The sequence below is a fragment of the Pantherophis guttatus genome, chromosome 4 (genome assembly GCF_059756535.1).
Source record: "Pantherophis guttatus breed Tessera chromosome 4, ASM5975653v1, whole genome shotgun sequence".
Classification (NCBI taxonomy): domain Eukaryota; kingdom Metazoa; phylum Chordata; class Lepidosauria; order Squamata; family Colubridae; genus Pantherophis; species Pantherophis guttatus.
This window is the reverse complement of record NC_142066.1, coordinates 31035178-31056958: the sequence shown is the minus strand read 5'-3', so window position 1 is coordinate 31056958 and position 21781 is coordinate 31035178. Positions and strand designations below refer to the sequence as shown.

The window sequence follows — 21781 nt, the reverse complement described above, 5'->3', positions numbered from 1 at the left end:
AGTATTCTGAGATTCAAGGATGGGGAGGACAATTTGGAGTATGTATGTATGTATGTATGTATGTATGTATGTATGTATGTATGTATTTATTTATTTATTTATTTATTGGTTCAATTTATATGCCACCCTTTTCCAGAGACCCAGGGCAGCTTACAATGCGTTAAGCAATAGCCTTCATACTTTTGTATATACCTGCTTAGTAGGGCTTTCGCCCCCCCCCAAGCGGTGTTCTTTTTTATACAAAGTCAGCTTATTGCCCCCACAAACCGGGTCTTCATTTTACCTACCTCGAAAGGATGGAAGGCTGAGTCAACCTTGAGCCTGGTGAGATTTGAACTTGCAGTAATTGCAGGCAGTTGGTGTTACTTAACAGTGCTTTAGTCTGCTGATGTGGGTAGGCTTTGGCACTCTGAATATGCCCTGAGGCATAAACTCTTCTGATTACATCACAGGTGCCAGTGCTGATTTCTGTAATCCATAAAATATTCTAGGATTGATTTAAGAAGCCTGAGAAGAGGGTGGAGGGAGAATTAAAGTGGAATGGAATGAGAACTCCTACACTCAGTTGTTTTTATTGCTACTTGTTTGTTTGTTAAATTTGTCACCTATTCACAGTGAGGTTATTCTAGGCAGCTTACAACAATAAAAATGGATAAATGAAAAGAAGTAGAAATATAACAGTAGTAACAAAGTAACAAAGTAATGGAACAATAGGATAAATAACGAAATAGGATAAATAACAAAAAAGAAAATAAAGAGAATAAAGCAATATGAAAATAAAATATAGGTAGGTGGGGAAGCAGAGAGTGAGGGGGAAGTTGGGGTTTGCTGTCAATCTAGTAGCCATCTCCAGTGTGGTATTAACCCCTAACCCCTGGGTCCCCAGGCCAACCGGCAGAGCCAGGTCTTCAGGCTTTTATTACAGATTGGCAATTGACTCATTTTTATGACAGTTGCAGTATCCTGGGATCATGTGACCCCCTTTTGTGACTTTCCGACAACCAAAGTCAATGGGGAAGCCAGATTCATTAACAATCAAGTTACTAACTTACCAACTGCAATGATTCACTTAGGTCATCAAATTAGGCAAAATTCGCTTAACAAACGTCTCACTTAACCACAGAAATTTTGGGCTCAATGGTGGACATAAGTCGAGCACTACTTGTACTTTCATGTAGGATTTGTGCATTTAATAGATGCAAACCCCGCTGTATATTGTATCCATATATTACATCCAGAAAGAAATCTTTTAAAAAATGTTTTCATGAGTTAAATGCCACTCAGTTTTGCTGGAAACCCATGAGCTCTGGTAAGCAATACAGAAGAACAGTGTTTGAAGATGTGGATGTCAACTCCCAGAATTCCCCAGCCAGAATGCATTCTGAGAGTTGAAGTCCACACATCTTGAAGTTGCCAAGATTGACAAACACTGCAATAGAAGTCCACTCTTCTTGAGAGACACTGCAGTTGAAACTGCATCATCACAGTTAAAGTCCAAACATCTTAAAGTTGCCGAGACTGAGAAGTTGAGAAAAACTACAGTAGAATTACTGCAGTAGAAATCACTACTATGAGCAACACAGCAGTAGAAGTAAAGAAGTACTGTGGTAGAACACTGTGGTAGAAGTTGCCAAGGTTGAGAAGTCCTGCAGAGAAACACTATCCAACCACTTCTCCTATATAACATTGGATGTATCATAAACCTCTTTTTAGATATTATTTTCACCTTCCAAGCTAAAAAGTGCAAATAGCAAGAATAACATTTATGCTTATATATCATACCGCATTGTAAGCCACCCTGAATCTCCGGAGAAGGGCGGCATATAAATCAAATTTTAAAAAAACCCAAACCTATAGTACTTTATTGCATTCTTGGCTGTTTAAAATGTAGAAGCATTATTTGCATATTACCTCCAACCATCTTGGTCCTAGTTTTCCTGACCTCAGAAGGATGGAAGATTGAGTCAACTTTGAGCACTGTTAGAGTCGACACAGGCTGTGGTCAGAGTTTGCTCACAATGCTGCACTTTATTTTTTATTTTATATCAAATTTATATACCGCCCTTCTCCCTGAGGACTCAGGGCGGTGTACAGCCAGATAAAAATATAAACTACAAACATTAAAATACTATTAAAAAGATATATATATAAATTTGGCCCCATGATTAAAAAACAATGACAAACCAATTAAAAACACTTAAAAGTGTTAGGCCAGCCCGGCTTGCTGAAAAAAGAAGGTTTTAAGGGCACGGCAGAAGGCACCGAGGTCTTGGATTCTCCTTACCTCTGGGGGCAGTTGGTTCAGAGGGTGGGTGCCCCCACAGAGAAAGCCCTCCCCCTGGGGGTCACCAGCCTACATTGTTTGGCTGATGGCACCCCGAGGAGGCCCTCTCTGTGGGAGCGCACAGGTCGATGGGAGGCCGTCGGTAGCAGCAGGCGGTCTCGAAGATATCTAGGTCCTATGCCATGGAGCGCTTTAAAGGTGATAACCAACACCTTGAAGCGCACCCGGAAGACCACTGGGAGCCAGTGCAGCTCACGCAGGAGAGGTGTTGTATGGGAGTGCCATGCAGCTCCCGTAACTACCCGTGCGGCCGCATTCTGGACCAGTTGGAGCCTCCGGATGCCCTTCAAGGGGAGCCCCATGTAGAGAGCGTTGCAGTAGTCCAGGCGAGAGGTGACGAGGGCATGAGTGACTGTGCACAGGGAATCCCGATCAAGAAAGGGCCGCAACTGGCGTATCAGGCGAACCTGACAAAAAGTCCCCCTGGCCACAGCCGTCAGATATTCCTCCAAGGATAGCTGTGTATCCAGAAGGACTCCTAGGTTCCGAGCCCTCTCCGAGGGGGCCAAAGACTCGCCCCCAATAGTCAGAGATGGAGTCATCTGACTATATCGGGATGCCGGGAACCACAGCCACTCAGTCTTGGAAGGGTTGAATTTGAGCCGGTTTCTCCCCATCCAGATCCGCACAGCCTCCAGGCACTTTAGCCACTACGCCTCCAAGGTTCTGGTTTCTTTTACCTTTCTTCAACTAAATGTCTCCCAGATGTGATGGATTCTTTTCTCTCCTTTTAGTGAGTAATATTGCAGAAAATATATAACTGGGTAAAAACTTGATTCTAGCATATCACTTGACCAAAAGCAATGTGCTTCTTTGGATTTTTTTTTTTTTGGCTTTCCCACTTCTTCTATAGGACCAAGGATTTCACTTGATAACCAAATTGATATACCCGGTAAAACCTGTGGCCTCTTGCCATTGGCACCCATGTATCTGTGTGCACTTTTCTTGCAACTCACCTCACCCCTACCCCACCTGATTAAAAAAAACTAAGTCATGTTACCATATCTGGGCTGAGAAATTCCAGATGACCACTAGATGGTAGCAAAGAGATATAGGAACTCCTAACTCTTTGCTTCCATCTAGTGGTCATCTAGTTATTTGGTTTATGCAGCCTAGATCAGGCAGCTCTAAATGTTCCTACCAGCCCAAAATGTTCTAGAACCTGATTCTAAATTACAGAATGATTTGATTGCTATAAACCTGATTTATTAGTGATTGTTAATTAAAGCCATGACTACAGCAAACAGCCATGATTTAGAAGGATGGATGATTGCAATTGTTGTTACTCTCTTTTAAAGGATTAATCTGGCTGGGAACATAAATGCCTTACTGAAAAGCAGTAATTTTGTCTTTGGTGTGTGGGCATATGTTTCTTTGTCCTTTCCCATCCATCATACGATTGAAGAAGGGTGCATCCAAATGAAATAAATACATGCTAGGGCAAGTTAGTTCAGTGATAATTATTGCTTTCCCCTTCCTTACTTTCGCTACGTTCTCATTTTAAAAAAAGTGGAATGCCATTTATTTTTCTGGCAAGAGTTTTTGCTCTAAAACCACTGTATCACTGTTTTGTTTTTTTATAAACACAACAAGCCTGAGGAAAAAAAATATAACAATTTTGTTAAATATTTTATAAATGTTTCTGTCTGGAATTGTACATGTATTTCTAGGGACATAAGCAAGTTTATTCAGTAACATTTCCTATTTTCAAAGGCAACACAGTTAAGTTAGTAAAGCTTACTTAGGTTACAATTAACAAAATTGTTTTCAGGTATAATTTTAACAATAATTTCTATAAAAAACAATTATATTTGCTAAGTCATAAAATGAAACAATAACTCCGCAATGTCTGGTTTAATACATGCTAAATTAAAATCGGGATGCAGTGGCTCAGTGGCTAAAATGCTGAGCTTGTCGATCGAAAGGTTGCCAGTTCAGCTATTCGAATCCCTAGTGCCGCGTAATGGGGTGAGCTCCCGTTACTTCTCCCAGCTTCTGCCAACCTAGCAGTTCAAAAGCATGTAAAAATGCAAGTAGAAAAATAGGGACCACCTTTGGTGGGAAGGTAACAGCATTCCATGTGCCTTTCGCATTTAGTCATGCTGGCCATATGACCACGGAGATGTCTTCGGACAGTGCTGGCTCTTCGGCTTTGAAACGGAGATGAGTACCGCCCCCTAGAGTCAGGAACAATTAGTACACATGTGCAAGGGGAACCTTTACATTTACCTTTAAATTAAAACCAAACAAAAGCACAAAATGGCTTTGGGTGTTGTGTGAACCCTGTTGATGGTAAGGAACCCCCAGAACATAAAACTTTAAAGTAATTGTTCAAGCAATGGTTGGATTCACACTATAGTTTCAGAAACCACAATTGCCCTGGTTCACACACCAAGGTGTCATAAATTATAGTTCACGGTGGCTGATTTCAGACAACACAATAAGCCAAAAATCAAATCAGCCTTCTTAAGGTTTAATGTCATGCATCAGCCAGGTGAACCATACTTAAGATTCTTATTGACATCAATAGGACAAGGTAGCCATTGATGCAGTGGGTCTCTTTTAAGAATTATCAAATTCTCTCATCCTACTTTTTTTTCTTGACAACTAGAAACATGTCTAAACCAGTTACTGGATTACATTCAACCATCATTCTTAGTGTTCTCGTGTGTGTGTGTGCCAATGGTGTACTGTGGTTACATATGTGGGAGTAAGTTAAAGAGCCAGTTTGGTCTAGTCATTAAGATGCTGACTTAGAAACCAGAAGATAGTGAGTTTTAGTCCCGTGTCAGGCATGAAAGCTGGATGGGCGACTTTGGAGCCAATCACTTTCTCACAAGGTTGTTATTACGGGGAAAATACAGGAAATCCTTGACTTATAACAGTTCATTTAATGACCATTCAAAGTTATAACAGCACTGAAAAAGGTGACTTATTACTGTTTTCCACTTACCGACCACTGCAGCAATCCTTTGGTCACGTGATCAAAATTCAGGCTCCTGGCAACTGACTCATATTTATGACGATTGCAGTGTCCCAGGCTTATGTGATCCCTTTCTGAGACCTTCTGACTAGCAAAGTCAATAGGGAAGCCGGATTCACTTAACAACCATGTTACTAACTTAACAACTGCAGTGATTCACTTAACAATTGAGGCCAGGAAGGTCGTAAAATGGAGTAAAATTCCATTTTACTCCAAATTAACCAATGTCTCATTTAGCAACAGAAATTGGGGGCTCAATTTGGTCATAAGTCAAGGACTAGTAGGAGGAAGGTATATTAGACATGTTTGTTGCCTTGAATTACTTATACAGTAATAAAGGCAGGATAAAAATCAAATAAGCAAATAAGCAAACCAGCTCCAGGAAACGCAGCACAATTCACTCTTGGGTAAGATCCAGCTGCATGCTTCACTGAAAACAATGGAGCAAGTTTGTACTTATGAACATCTACCTAATTCTTTCAGTGTAATTGTGAGTCCTAAAAACCTAAAGGCAATTTTGAATATTTCTCTTTTCATTTAATCTACGGCTTTCAGAAATGGTTCTGGAAATAATTCTACCCTTCCCAGAATGACGTCAACAGGGTATTTGGTCTCTGAGTAAGTTTTATTTGCAATTTGATAAAAGAAGGGAAGATGTGCGGGGTGGCAGCTTCCGTCCACGGTTTCAATATAGCTGCTCCTTCCCATGTGTTTGGCTGCCCCTCCCTTTGATCTGAAACAATTCAGCTGGCAGAACTGGCTGTTTATTAGTAGGTGTTTTTCAATAATGGAGCTATCTTCCACATCTTCTGAGATGGTTGGTTTTCTGTTGGTGTTCCTGAATTCATTTTGGAGAGGTAGAGAGCGCAAGAGGGCAGGACAAGTCTGAACAAGAGTAAGTCATGTTCAAAGACAATGTGGCATAAGAGGAAACAGGTTGGCTAGAATGGAAAGTCCAAGCGAATGAAAAATCAAAATGGAAAATGGAAGAGAAATCAAAGATTTTAGGAATGATGATGAAAGCTTGGCAGGGAAAGTTAGTTGGAATGGAAAGGAGGAAAAGCAATGGGAAAGCGTATGCCAGTTTGACAGTAACAGATCATGTGGAAATCCAGCCTAACCAAAAAAAAAATAAAAAAATCGGAAGGATAAAGATGAGCAATACTGGCAATGTAAGGATCGGTGTCTGATTTTACGAGGCAGCAGGAAGCCCTCTGGAGCAAAGCCACAAGGTTTGGGCATAAAAAATCTGGTTGAGCTGGCCTGGCCTTTTCTACTCGCAAGCAAGCTTCCCATCAAAACTGGACAGACAGATGGCAAATGCCTGAAGCCCGCAGAGGGGGAATCGATAATCCATGGTGAAGACATCAGAAGCCACCCGGCCAAACTGGAGCACAATGTAGTCAGCTGCAAACCAAGGAGATGAAAGACCATTGAGGCAAAAGAAAAGATCCACCAAAAACTTCATTTCTTCACTCTTTATGCTTGCCTATCTCCTAAACCTTCCTCAAAAAAAAAAAAAAAAAAAATCTCCAAGGGCTTCCTTCCCTGATGATTGAGCAGATCCAACTCTTCCCCAAGCTTATCCTGAGTTGTCTGTCTTTCATTCATATCCCTGGGACTTGATGAAGAGCAATATGGAATTCCTCATACAGGATTGGGGCCGTGTTTGTAGCACGGGTTCACACTGAGATAAAACTTGTGCATCAGACCTCTTACCTCAATTTGGATTAGGGGTATTAGAAAGCTGAGCAGTTAAGATACCGGGCTTGCAACCTATGTTCGAGACCCAAGCACCCTGTGACAGGGTGAGTTCCTGTCCTTGCCCCAGCTCCTGACAAGCTAGCAGTTGAAAAGCATGCAAATTTGAGTAGCTAAAAAGGTATCACTTCTGTGGGAAGGTAACAGCGTTCCATAAAGTCATGACCACAGAAATGTCTTTGGTCAGTACTGGTTCAACGGCCTTGAAATGGAGATGAGCACTGCCTCCTATAATCAGCAATGACAAGCAGGGACTCCTTTACCTATTAGAAAATAATTTGTCCAGCACATACTGAGATTGGACCAAAGCAGCCAAGAGATGTCCAGTGGAACAGTTTAGTATTAAAGAGAGGATGCTGATGCTCTCCTGTTCATATTCTCTATCTACAGGAATCTTTGACATTTGTGATAGAAGATAGCTATCATGGCTAGCTGTTGTTTTCACTCCCTGAACATCTTATTTTCTTCAAGGGCTTTCTAAATTGGTGGCCACTGCTGTGTTCAGTGGAAGCAAATTCTACAATTTTAATTATATACCATGTAAGAATATCTGCCCTGAATCATCCACCATTAGATTTCATAGAATAACCACAATTTCCAGAACTATATGAAAGGGGCAAAACAATCTTCCAATCTATTTTCTTCATCTACAACATGGACAACTTTATACCCATTTCGTGTTCATCAACTTTATTTGTCCTTCCAAGACACAAATATTTGAGGAAACTGCTTAATCCTTTGGTTACTTTGCTTGCCCTGTTTTACATTTTTCAGTTCTACAAAAATTCCTTTTGGTGATGGAGAGATGTAGCTATCACAACTGTTTCCACACTCTAAATGAGACTGGTTGTCCATAAAGTTCTCACAATAGTTGGGGTTCTATTTCCTATTCAACCCCAAGAAAGAATTTGCCTTTTTCGTAACTGCTACATACTGGGCCACTGTGTTCACTAAACTAAATACCCCAATCCTATGATCCTGTTCTTGTCAATTCTTGCCAACTCTAATCTGATTCACATATCTATCCATTTGTAAAATATACTTCCTAATGCTGGTGCTTATGCCAACAGTTCTGGTATCCCTTTGTTCTAATCACCTTAAATAATTGCATATTTGTCAGAAAAACTGGCCACAATAGATTTACTTATAAATTAGTGTCATTAAATGAGACTTCTGCATAGATAGCATCAGCTTACAAAACCTTCTGCACTCTCCTGAATCTTGCCCACTACTCACGGTCATCTTCTGAAATGATTTGGAAGTTCTTGACGGACGCCTGTGTGACCCGTCCGTGGAAGTTGAGTACGTATGACTGGGTCTCCTCATTCCAAGCAGGCACCTTGTTCTGGAGTTTGATCAAATTTTGCATATTCCGGTTCTGGTATCGCAACAGTAAGGTTTCATGTTCCTTTAGGCAGAGAAGTACAAACATTATGTTTGTACCAGCATTCCTATGCTGGTGGTTTTTCTCCAAAATAGAAGCAATAAGAACCACTCACATTTTTAGGTTGGATGCGGATCCTCTCATTCTCTGAATTCATTCCAGGAATTATCACTGTCATTTTCCGTGGACCTCTGAAACCCAAAACATTGGTCTCCTGCAAAGGCACAGGGATGGGACATAAGAAATCTATTAACTTCTGCTTTTAATTCGGAAAAACAGAATAAGAGAAAGGGACCTTGGAGGTCTTCTAGTCCAGCTTCCTACTCAACCAGGAGACCCTATACCATTCCAGACAAGTGACTGTCTAATCTGTTATTAAAAGCCTCTGGTGATGAAGGACCTACAATTTCTGAAGATAAGCCATTCCACTGGTTAATTGTTCTCACTGTTAGAAGATTTCTCCTTAATTCTAGATTGCTTCTAGAGAGCTGTGGTGGCGCAATTGTTAGAATGCAGTACTGCAGGCTAATGCAGGTCACTACTAGGAGTTCAATTCTGGCCGGCTGAAGGTTGACTCAGCCTTCCATCCTTCCGAAATCAGTAAGCTGAGGACCCAGATTGTTGGGGGCAATATGTTGACTCTGTAAACTACTTAGAAAGGGCTTTAAAGCACTCTGAAGTGGTATATAAGTCTTATTGCTATTGCTTCTCTCTTTGATTAGTTTCCATCCATTGTTTCTTGTTCTGCCTTCAGGTATTTTGGAGAATAGGTTGTCCCCCTCTTCTTTGTGGCAGCCCCTGAGATATTGAAACACTGCTATCATGTCACCCCTAGTCCTTCTTTTCATTAAAGTAGACATACACAATTCCAGCAACCATTCTTCATATATTTTAGCTTTCAGCCCCCTAATCACTTGTTGCTCTTCTCTGCACTCTTTCCCGAGTCTCATCATCTTTCTTATATATAGTGACCAAAACTGGATATAGTATTCTAAGATTTTAAATCTTTAATTCTACCATTGGTTTGTTAAGAAATGTTAATATTTGTTACAAATGGAAAGCATTCCTATTCAACCTTATATTTTTATAGTGGGTAATTTCTCTCCCCAGAGTTTAAAGTATCCCATCATTTTCCAAAAAACAAAACTATCTTTCCATCCTTGGTGCTCAGTCTAGCTGGGGAATTTACAGTCCCAAAGCACCTGAAGGTACCAAATTGAGGAAGTTAATTTTAAAAGGTGCAGTATTTGAAATGCTGGTTTTTTTTTCCTGGTTAGAATGGAGAATTTCTAAAAAAGATTATAAATTACCAATCAGCATACCCTTTTATTTTATCTGGAAAAGATCACCCTTCATCTGATCACCTTAAAAAATTAGCCACCTGATTTAACAAAATGAAATGTCTTTTAGGTATTTCAGTTCCAAAGTATATTGGAAAAATTTCAAAGGATCTAACAGTTTTGTTGCCCTGCCTGGGTAATCATGGATCCATATCAAGTAAGAAAAATGCCAAATAATCTACTAATGGCCAAAGGGAAGGCAGAGGAAACCATGTGACTACAAAGACCATTTTTAGAAATGCAGAATTTATCAATTTTTGAGAAAATTATATATTTGGCTAATCAGAAAATGTCACATTACCTATTGTTCCTTTGGAAAAAAATTTTCTTGGACAGGCTTAGCTAACACTAAAAATCTTTCAGGTGATGTAGAGTAATTACATTTTGGTTATTCATCTTTTTCTTTTCTTGTAATTTCTTTCTTTTTTGTGTATGATAAATTATTCATTTTTATTTTACATCATTTATCTTTGTTTTAAAATGAATTCATTAAAACTCTCAAGTACAGTATTAATAAAACAAAAACAAAAATCAATGTAACTGAATCAAGCTACTGAGCTTTCTGGCTTAGCACAGTCTCTTTGGGCTGAGTATTGTAGATGACGACTAGGCTGACCCTGAGGGAGGGGTCAAATGTATCATCAGTCTCGACTTATGACCACAATTAAGTCCAAAATTTCTGTTGTTAAGTGAGACATTTGTTAAGTGAGTTTTGCCTAATTTTACGACCTCTCTTGCCTCTTATTGTTAAATGAATCTCTACAATTGTTAAGTTAGTAACCCGGTGGTTAAGTTATCTGGCTTCCCCATTGGCTTTATTTGTCAAAAGGTTGCAACAGGGATCACTAACCTTGAGACACAGCAATGGTCATAAGTATGAAGCAGTTGCCAAGCTTCTGAATTTTGATCACATGATCATGGGGATGCTACAAAGGTTCCAACTGTGAAAAATGGTCATAAATCACTTTTTTCAGTGCCATTGTAACTTTGAACGGTCACTAAATGAACTGCTGTAAGTTGAGGACTATCTGTAGTTTATTGCAAGATATGCTTGCAATAAACCTATGTATTCATTTGAACTGCCTGGATTTCCTGATTTTTTGTGCTTGACATATATTTTTTGGCACTTGCATCTTTCCGAATAAAGTTAGTTCTTCTTTTATGACCACAACTGGGATCAAAACTTTTGTTGCAAAGCAATGTGGTTATTAAGGGAGTCATGCTCAATATTATGACCTTTTTGCTGTGGTTATTAAACAATTCTCATGGGCATCAAGAAAATCCCGCTTCCTTCATTAATTTTACTCATCAGAAGCCCCCTAGGACAGTGTACATGGCAATCCTATGACCTGAGACACTTCAAACATCATAATACATGCCAGTTGCTAAGTGCCCAAATTCTGATCATGTGACTGTGGGGACACTGTGTGAGTACTAGTCATAAATCACTTTTTTCAGTTTTGTTTTAACTTCAAATGGTTGTTAAATGAATAGCCGTGAGTTGAGGGCTACCTATTTATAGGAGCATATCAGTTCCCCCTTAGTCAGTTCTGTGATACTTACATAGCAAATGGCAACTAACTCCTGCCGTAGATGGGCAGTTTCTGGAACAAAAGGTTTTTTTTCTGGATTGATTCCATTGTCAAACACAGTGAACTTGGTCCCAAGCATGTTAGATCTAGAAAGCAAGCAAAAAAGGGACGTTTACTTTTTTTAAGCATTTTAGAGCCTGCCATATTACCTTCGATCATCCCTTCTGCCATGCCGTCATGTTAATTAAGTAAGAACCCAAAGCTAGGATGAAAACTACAGATTAGTACAAAAAAACGAAAACAAATCAAGTACACCAAGAGATTCTAGAAACTGTAGTGTTGTTATAAACAAAATTCTTCAACAAGGAAATCCTGTCTTAACTATGGAAGAAGGCTCAATAATGAAAAAGTACATAATAGAGTACAGGAACTATGCTCTCCAAAATCAGTCCTTTATATTTAAGTCTCCCCTCAAATTAGGATAGGGTGTCTGGGAGAGTTTTCAGGAATGTGCTTTTTACATTATGATTTATCTCTTTTCTATTCTTTTCAGGTACACCCTAGGGCAGTGTTTCTCAACCGTGGCAACTTGAAATTATGTGAACTTCAATTCCCAGAATCTCCACACATCTTCAAGCTGGCATGGTTGAGAAACACTGCCCTAGGATCTTCATGTGATTCTGATCTCAACATCAGATGAAACTTTAGTTTTCAGCAAATACGGTGAAACTCAGAGGGGGGGAGGGGTCCAGAAGTCCCTCCCATTGCATAGAACACTTGCAAATGGGAAACCTAGATTTCTACTCATGGAAAAATACCCTCCCTCAGCTAGGAAGCAAAGATGATTTCAATCAAATCATCTCAGTTTATACGGAGAATGAAAAGGACCAAGTAATAAAATGGATTTCACACACACATATATATTTCCAAGTCTGATATATAGAGAATGATGCCACCTTGAGGATATCAAGTACAAGGAAAGAACTGTATTGATTTCCACGGTGTTATTTTTCTACTGATAACTGTACATCCCAGAAACCTTTACCTCTATTAGAAAAACATAGATAGGAGAAAGGTAGGCATCTTCAGTCACATAAGGACCATCTTTTTAAGATTTATTATTATGATATTTTCTGATGCTTTTTAATGTCAGTCTGAGTGGCTGCGATATTCCCGTTCTAAATCCTGAGAGTTACATACTATACTTAGCTTCTCAAATATACATATGATAAAATCAATAGGGAGTATACCTATCAATTGTTGGTCCTTTTTGGTTGAAAAAATAGCGAGTTTCATACCCTTCTCTGAATGCAGCAGAACAAAAAAATAACAATCACTAAGTGAGGTCTACCTATATTGGAGAGTAATGTCACCAAATAGTCTGCTAGGAAATGTATGATTTTGGTCCAGCGTGGCTATTATGCAAGGGTATTAATGATGTCAAAATGGTGGATGCAACTGGATGAACAAAGCTCCACCCTTTTTTAATGTGCATCGCATTTCAACAGTCTAGTCACCCTTTCATTTCAATGACAGTGACTCTCCTGCCACCATAGAAAACATTTTGAAGAAGTAACTATAACATGTTTTCAAATATTTGTATTCACTGATGCCAAAGGTCTACCTTATCCTTCTTCAGAAGTTATGTACATTATCCCATAAATAAAACACTGGGGTAACATGCACTTGATGTACTAAAGATCATAGAGCTTCTAATGCTTGGCAAAGGAGTAGAGTACTAGTTTTCAACTCCCACAATCCCCCAATGAATTCTGGGAATTCATTCAACACTTCTGGAGGATATCCATTGGAGAAAGCTGAACTACTGGTGGTAGGTCTATCTGCTACTCACACCTGCTTTTAATAGGCTTCAAACCAGACACACCTGACTTTTCCAATGAAGTTTTCTCCACCTCGTGACAGATCAATTGGATCTAAAGAAATAAGGTAATTTGAAGTCTTGCTTTTTTTCCTTTTCCTTCCAGACATGAGGAACCGCTGAAAGAGAACACCGAATTGTCAATGAGATACATTCCTAGTTGCCTTTTTCTTTAATTGCCATCATTGCTGTTTCAATGTTATTGAATGTCAAAGAGAACAAAGATGCAAATTGTCATAATAGCAAATTCATCTTTATAGAACTATCTTTTGCTCAGATTGGGTTTGTACACCATAATAAAACATAGTTTTATTATAAGTTTGACTTATTTTAAATAAGTTTGACTTATTTTATTCTGTGAACATTGCTGCTGGGGTTTCTCCATAGTAGCCTTCCCCAAGCAGAGTGTCCTCCAAACATATGGACTCTAATTTGGCCATCGGTGACAATTCTGAGAGCTGAAGTCTACCCTAAGTATGTTTCAGTGGGAACCAAGGGTCCCTTCTGTTTTTGGCAGGATTCAGACAATCCACCTGCTTCTTGAAAGTAAGTTCGAAGGAAACTGTGGCATGAATTAAAATGAATCAAAATATTTTAATATCAGCCTTGATAGGTGATAAAAGGCAATAGAGATGAAGACTCCCTCAAGTGTGTGACTTCAAGGACACATCCATGTTTTTTCAAAAATAATAAAATAGAAGCATTTTGACACCTTCATATTTTTCAACTTCCAGTTGACTTTTCTAGTACTGAACAGGTCCCATCCTATTAGCTCTTTCAAAATCAGTCAAGAATGGCTAGATCCTGCCATCTTCCATGACTAGCAACCATTACAAGAGTGAATGAACTCAGCATTATTAATATCACAGCATTCTTGCTGGTGTTGTGAGCTTCTAGCTAATGCATTGTCACTTCAAGTATATAAGACTGATCAGTCTTTAAGGAATTGTAGGCACTTTCAAAATTTTTAAAATACCATAATTTATTAAACATATACCAGTATGCATATGTTACTTAACAATAGTAACTGGGACCAAAATATCTGTTGCTAAACAATACAGTCATAAAGCAGGATATTATATGAATCACACCACTTAACAATGGCAATTTTGGCAGTCCCCAGTTATCATTGTTAAGCAAATCCCCATAAGTTGTTAAGCAAGGACCTCACATGATCACAACTTCTGACTTTCTGCTAGCTTCCCTGTTAACTCTGCTTGCGGAAAACTGGAGGGTCGCAAATAACAATTATGTGACCGTGGGAAGCTGTAATGGTCAGAAATCTGGGCTAGTTGCCAAGCACTCGGATTATGATTGCATGATTATGTGGATGCTGGAACTTTGAAGACAGATCATAAGTACCATCTCTTCAGCACCATTGTAAGCTTAAACTGAATGAGTGGTTGTTAACTGAGGACCACTTGTGCCATGGGATGTAATGCATGCTTCTTATAAAGGGGATCACAATACTGGGCTTTTTTTCCAATTGGTTTATTTTGGGACTGCATCTCCAAACAGTAATTAACAGAAATTTTCCTCTTTCTGGAATAAGATGGGATGCAAATTTAAACAAATTATTTAGAATCATATATTTTCAACTGTGTGTTTGAGTGTGTGTGTGTGTGTGTGTGTGTGTGTTTAAACACAGCATCGTTCTTTGCTTCATGATACCTTCTTCCCATTTTCCATCTCAAGGTGCAAGTAGTAGAAGGGGAAGATGCCCTTGTCCATCCCTTTCCGGTCTCGTGTGATGCGACACTGGATTGTGTGGCCCTGAGGGGCAGGTTGCAAAACAAATGCCTCAATGTCATCCACTTTGAGAGACAAGGGAGTGCTTGCTTCCTCGTTTGGAGACTGCCAGGAAGAACAAGAGGTAAGCTGTAATAAAATCTGAGAGCAGTTTTACACTACAACCCACTTGCTTTTCACCCATAAAATACCAAGTATTGCAAATCTATGGGAACCCTCCATGCTCTCTAAGGATTAAATGTTGGTTAAAGGCACTCTCATCTTCTGCTTTCTCATGAAAGGGTCAAAATACATAGTGAAAATACATGCAAAGGCAGAGAAACAGCAAGAGGTAGGTGCATGGGGTGTTGGTAGGGAGAAATGTCTTCAAGGAAGAAGAAGAATCAGAAGAAAATCCCTTTCTGTTAGGTAATGATAAATGTGCATTAGATGAAATGAAAAAGATTTCCCAAGAGGTCTTTAAAACACATCTGGTTTTAACTTTAGCCCCTTACCGCAGATAAGTCAATTTCTTCTTGAATGTACATCACACTCCTGAGAATGTCTTGATCGTCATCCTTGAAGTCTTCATCATCATCATCTTCATCATTTTCTTCCTCTTCCTCGCTCGGACTCCTCCTTCCATTAGTGAGAGATCCTGGAAAAATCAAGAAGAATTGCAACAGTTAGATGAGGAATGTGATCCTTTCTTTTTCCCCTTTCTCATTTTTAATTCCATCCCAGTACACTATGAGGTTCAAGCCAGTAGTCCTAACTCCTGATGTTTGCTTTTTTGTTTGAGAACATATGAATGGCTCCCAAATTTTGATTATTTGTTTACATTTCTTTCTTTTTTTTAAAATTTGATTTATATGCCGCCCTTCTCTGGAGACTCAGGGCGGCTTACAATGCTTTTCGTTGTCAGTACAATTTCTAAATGGTTTAAAGCCCAGAGTTTAAAACTATAAAATCACAATAAATTGAGACATTAAAACTATGGCAAGAACAACAATTGCAAAATAAAAATAAAAATGGTACAGGGCTTATTTTCTGAAAATATGTCACATCCGGGACATAAACTGTTTCAACTTCTCCACTCAGGATACTGTTTGCATGCCAAAACAACTAGACACAAAGTTTTCCCCCCATACCACCACTCTGCTAAACATCTAATTCCCACAATATTGTCTTATACCTAAAGATATGTATCCTATGTAGTAGGGATGTATTGCTATTATCCTCCTCATCTTCTTATCTTTCTCATCTTTCCTACTACCTTCTCCTATTGCTATCTTATGATTTATTGTTTGTATCTTATGATTTATGATTGTATCTTATGATTTGTGATATATAATTTATCACTTTGTGGTTTCTATGTACACTGAGAATTTATGCACTAGGGGCAAATTCTTTGCATGTCCAATCACACTTGGCCTATTCCTATCACATTTGGAAAAGGGCTGAAATTCCAAAGTCAAGTTGCAACAAATTTCCAGAGCAAAGGAGAGTCATGTTTGATCAGCGCACAGATCACCCTTTTCTAGCCACTACTTCCACCCATGCAGAAAGATCACCAACCTCTGTGCCTCAGCATCCACTCACGAGGCTTCTTCATAGGTGAAGGAGGTATGGTCAGCTCCTGGGAGTATTCCCCCTCACTTTCAGAGTTGCTTTGAAGCATATCGATGTTATGCATGTCCCCAATGGCTTTTTTGGACTCTGTAGACTTTGGGACTTCTTTGGGAAGATCATTTTTCAAAACTAAATTAAATAAGATGTGAAATACATCACTTCTCATTCTGTCTGGACTCTGGATATTTCTGATGCCACATTTTTATATGTTTACTACCTTCAAGTCTGTTACCTTACCCCTCATATATGTATAAAAAAAAGAGAAAGGAGTCCCTGATGATTTTACTCCCCTGGTTGTTGCCGACTATAGGGGGCAATGCTCATCTCCCTTTCAAGGCCATTGAGCCAACACTGTGCAAAGACATTTCCGCCATCATGGGGCCAGCATGAAGTCATGGAGGGCTGTTACCTTCCCACTGAAGTGGTACTTTCATGCTTTCAAACTGCTAGGCTGGCAGGAGCTGGGGCAAGGACAGGAGCTCACCTCATCACATGGTGCTCACATCTCAAACCTGGCTGCCGGATTTCCTGCCGATGAGCCCAGAGTCTTAACTGTTGAGCCACTGTGCCACCTCTTATACATACTCATATACGTATAGTTTTAAGTAAATATCTTCTTTCCCCACTACAATTAGAGAATCCATGAAAGGTATCCATTGTTGCATTTCCACTCTCAGGAATCAATAGTGTACATGATACTGTAAAATCTTAGCATTGGGAGATATTATCCAACTGCCTACTTAGTGAAGGCCACAAATTGCAGTATCTCAAGAAAAGACTTTGCATTGATGCATCAACAAAAAGAATACCACCATGTCTCTCGCTAACTGGCTCCATTGTTTAACTATTCTTCCTAGTATTTCATCTTAATTTGCCTTGCTACAATTTAAGATAATTCCTTTCAAAAACACAAGTTTTCTGCACCTATTTATTTGTAACAGGAAGCATATACTACCAACATTCATTCTCATTCTCATTTCATACATGTATAATTTCTTTTCCCCAATCCCCCTAGATTCTTACTTATCTCGTATCTCAGAAGTCTCACCTTCCATATCCATAACGACTGACGGAACCTTCTGTACTGGGGTTAATCTTTCCTTTTTTGATTTGGTTGCCTGGGATACATGCTCAGGAACCTCATCTTCCATACCCACCATGGGAGATGGAATGTCATGTCTCGGGGATAAACTTTCTCTCTTTGATCTGGCAGTCTGGCCATGCCGTTTTGTACTTGGTCGTCCTGTAGATGATCAAAAATGACATCATATCCAAGGGAGAAATTATTAAGTCTCAGGGTTAGAAACAAGACTGGAGGGAAGAAACCTTTTGGTGGTCAGAAGCCACCCATGCTTTTGGACTGATGTACAGTAAATATAAACTGGAAATTAAACAAGTCACTAACATGGCAATGCCTGGAAAGAGTTCCATTCATAATTTTATTATATATCCTCCCACAAACACAGTTCTGCTTCTGAATAAATAGATATTCAACAAATTCAAAAACTTGTAACAGTAATATTAGGGCATTTTGGAGAGGGGAAGATATCATTGTCTTCCTTTTGTAATGAAACCTTCATTTTCCTACCATTTCTTCCATCTTTTTCCATGTAACAAAATCAAATGTATTGGGAGACATACCTATAACAATGTTTTTCAACTTCGATCATTTTAATATGTGTGGACTTTAACTCCCAGAATTTCCCAATCAGTATGGCATGATTGGTTGGAGAAATCTGGGAATTGAAATTCACACATGGACAAGGCTGAGAAATGCTGACCTATATAGTATCTTCTGATGAGTAGTATTAAGAGCTATTCAGAGGGACCATCCTTATTACAGCTATGGATTGTCTATCTGAAATCAAACTTAGTCATGATTAATTTAACTTCCACTAATTATGAACTGGTTCTACTTAACAATTAACAAATAATTTAATAATTAACAATTAAACCCTAGAGCTGATATCTTTGAAATTGGCTAATCCAGGGAGAATTCATCACTAGCCTTCCTTCCCAATTCCTGCTAAAAAGGAAGAACTAAAATAGGCAAAAAGCAGAAGCTTTTAGCAAAAGGCCCAGTAGCTCTGGAAAACCTCTAAGGTGCCTAGAAAAATTTGGAAATTTAGGTGAGGAACATTGAGACAGAGGTCCATTGGTACCATCATCCTTAGCATCATATCTGTTACATTGCTTCCACTTTTGGTCACCCCAGTTCATGAAGGAGGAATTCATTCCTTGTCGGGTGCCTACAAGCTTGACTTGTTGACCCAACTTTGTTGCCTGGCAACCATGTTCTTCACTCCAAAGGTAGTCACTTAGCAACAGAGAATGACATCATAGAAATCTCAGCAATCCTTCCCTCCCCTGGCCTCACCTTCTCTTTTTTTGACCTGCCAGCCATTCTTAGGAATGGATTCATTCTTGTTGATAGGTTGGGTTTCTTCCAAAATGGCCACCTCTAGCTCTGCTTCATCAAAAAAATCTGCTCAGAGAAGTGAAAAGAAAGACAGGTACTGAGAAGCACACAAATAAATGGTATGAGGATCCATGGTCATTACTGAAAAAGCACAGTGCAGACTACACTTGGTAACCTTCTTCAACATAACCTTCTTCAGATGGGCTGGATTATAATCTAAAATATTTTGAAATATTGACATAGATATTATGATAGGCTTCTCATGCAGTACCAATTTGGTACACAAACATTTAAAACAATGATTTGTTATTGGTTGACTGACTGATTTATTTAATGTATATGGTCCCCTAACATGTTTACTCTAAGGACTGAAGGTGGTATGGCAGCAACTAACAATTCTCAGGCTGGACAGAGTCATTATGTTAATATGGAAGAAAAATCTCCTATTCTCAAGGCTGAGAAACGAACAACTGAAAGTCAGCACTGAAAAGAAGAATACAGAATAACAGAGTTGGGACCTAATCCAAGCCTCTTATGACCAATTCTCAAATTTATGATCATTGCAGTAACCCAACAGTCACATAATCAAACTTCAGGTCCTTGGCAACTGGCATGTTTTTACAATGGTTGTTGTCCCCCAGGGTCCTGGGATGCTCATTTGCAACCTTCCTAGCAAGCGTCTGACATGTAAACTCAATGGGGAAGGCAGATTCGCTTAATAACTGCATGATTCACTTAACAACCATAGTGATTCAGATAACAACCATGACAAAAAGGCCATAAAATGGGGCATGGTTCACTTAACAATTGTCTTGCTTAGCAACATAAATTTTGGGCTCAATTGTAGTCATAAGTCTGTTGACATGAAAGGATGGAAAAAAAAGACCTGGAATTTAAACTCTGGTACTGACCTTTATATGAAGCGCAATTGTTGTATTTTGCAATATATCTTTTTTCTTGTCTGTAACATGGCAATTAAAGTAGCCTTACTGAAGATGTGAAAGTTCTCTGTTAGCTATTTACAAAATTAGGAAATTGAGTTGCTAATTGAGAACTGGAATTTATTTTTATGCCTGGCATAAATTGACACTGATCCACAAACTCCCCAGCTTAATTCTAGTTTAGTCTATTATGTTGTATGAAGCCAGTTACATAACACACACACTCTCTCTTTTTTTCTCTCTCTCTCTTTCTTTCTGGTTCATATACCGGTACATATTTAATTTTAAACCTAGGAATTACATTTGATGTGGGGAAATGGAGTGGGTATGTGGGATAAAGTCTAATAATTAAAAGTAATGATATTTAAATCCAATTTTCACCCTTGATATACTTTTAGAACCTTTTTATATAACCCCACATCTTTGTAGAGTGAGCTTTTGGCTTCAGCAAAATTGTGTACATTTGAAGTGCCTAGGAAGCTCCTGCTCTATTTTAGACGTTTGTTATTAGCCATCCATTTGTTGAATTTGCTGAAGTTTTCCTCAACAAGGCACGTATTCCATGCCCGAATAAAAAACTGCAGGATGGAGTTTATCTCAAAAGAACATATTGATATGTCCTGGTGCCTTACTTACAAGCAAGGACATATTTCAGGGATGACAGCAATAGTCACAATTCATTTTTAAAGGGAAGTCACAGAAGGCTTGTAGGCTTTTTGTGGTACCAGATTTATTCAGACAAATATACAAGCTGATCTCCCTATAATTTTTTGGTCTCACCTGCCTTGAGTAGTTTTTATTTTTTTAACAAAGGATAAAGTACAGAGAACAAATGGAAAGGAGAAATAAAATGAATAATGTAAGATTATTTTGACTTATTATTTTGACTTATTTTGGCAGCTGCAACTGCAGGGCCTAAAGGATGAACAATGTAAAACATCTGTAGTTGGTGGCTCAAAATTACCTGGCCCAGCTGCTTGGCTTTCCCCTTGGCCACTGTGTGACCTGCTCATCTGGATAGAGCTACCCCACATATGGACACCAAGGTGGGCCTCTGGAACAGACTCCACAAGAAAAGGGTTGCTTGTACCTTTGGAGAGACAAACAATCAGTACATTAGAATGAGTAATTTGTATTCATTAAAAAATCCAACCTGATTCCTAGTCTCATTTATCCATCTTCTCTTCTATTTACCTGAGAAAAATTGCTCCAATACCAAGAAGCTTTGGATACAATTTTGAGAGAGACCAATAAACTATATCAGTAATGGCGAATCTTTTGGGTTTGGTGTATCAACAATTTTGGAATGCCTAACCTGACTCTACTGACATGTCACTGCCCCACCGCCCCGACCTGGGAAAAAAAAGAGAAACAATTCTTTACATATTCATTCATTTAAAAAATACAGACCAATCATGTGGTGTTATGTATTATATAAAGAAATGTCAAATAATTACAAAAACAAAGTACGAGTACAACAACCTCATTTTCAGAGGGTCCAGAGGCTGCACGAGAGCACACCCCATTTTTGCATGGCCTCTGCAGCTTCCAAAAATTATGCAAGAACAGGGCATGTTTTCAAGAATAGTTGTTGTTGGGTGTAGAATGATAGTGTGTCACCCAAAATTTTGTGGTATTTCAACTTTGACATAGGTTTGCCATCACTGGACTACACCATTCTAATAACATTGCTAATTGGCACAAATAGACCTGCTGAAATAATACTTGGCTCCAGAGCAGCAGCCTAACCCTTTACAGCAGGAGTGTCCAGCTTTGGCAACTTTATGCTGGCTAGGGAATTCTGGGAGTTGAAGTCCACAAGTCTTAAAACTGACAAG

At 39.0% G+C, this 21781-nt stretch overlaps 1 protein-coding gene across 6 annotated transcripts in view; it reads right to left on the bottom strand.

Moving 5' to 3' along the window:
* Window positions 1-5933: 5933 nt before the first annotated feature.
* The window catches only part of TULP2 (TUB like protein 2), a 35440-nt gene continuing 19592 nt past the window's right edge, over window positions 5934-21781 (bottom strand). For all 6 annotated transcript variants that reach the window (XM_087893919.1, XM_060692781.2, XM_060692782.2 and 3 more), the window contains 11 exons: window positions 20908-21033; window positions 18961-19068; window positions 17632-17826; window positions 16530-16712; window positions 15467-15609; window positions 14895-15077; window positions 13230-13342; window positions 11376-11490; window positions 8588-8686; window positions 8325-8496; window positions 5934-6734 (listed from right to left, as the gene is read on the bottom strand). In XM_087893919.1, the coding sequence (XP_087750045.1) occupies window positions 6601-6734; window positions 8325-8496; window positions 8588-8686; window positions 11376-11490; window positions 13230-13342; window positions 14895-15077; window positions 15467-15609; window positions 16530-16712; window positions 17632-17826; window positions 18961-19068; window positions 20908-21033 (1571 nt within the window). In that variant the 3' untranslated portion in view covers window positions 5934-6600. The remainder of the gene's footprint in view (window positions 6735-8324; window positions 8497-8587; window positions 8687-11375; window positions 11491-13229; window positions 13343-14894; window positions 15078-15466; window positions 15610-16529; window positions 16713-17631; window positions 17827-18960; window positions 19069-20907; window positions 21034-21781) is intronic.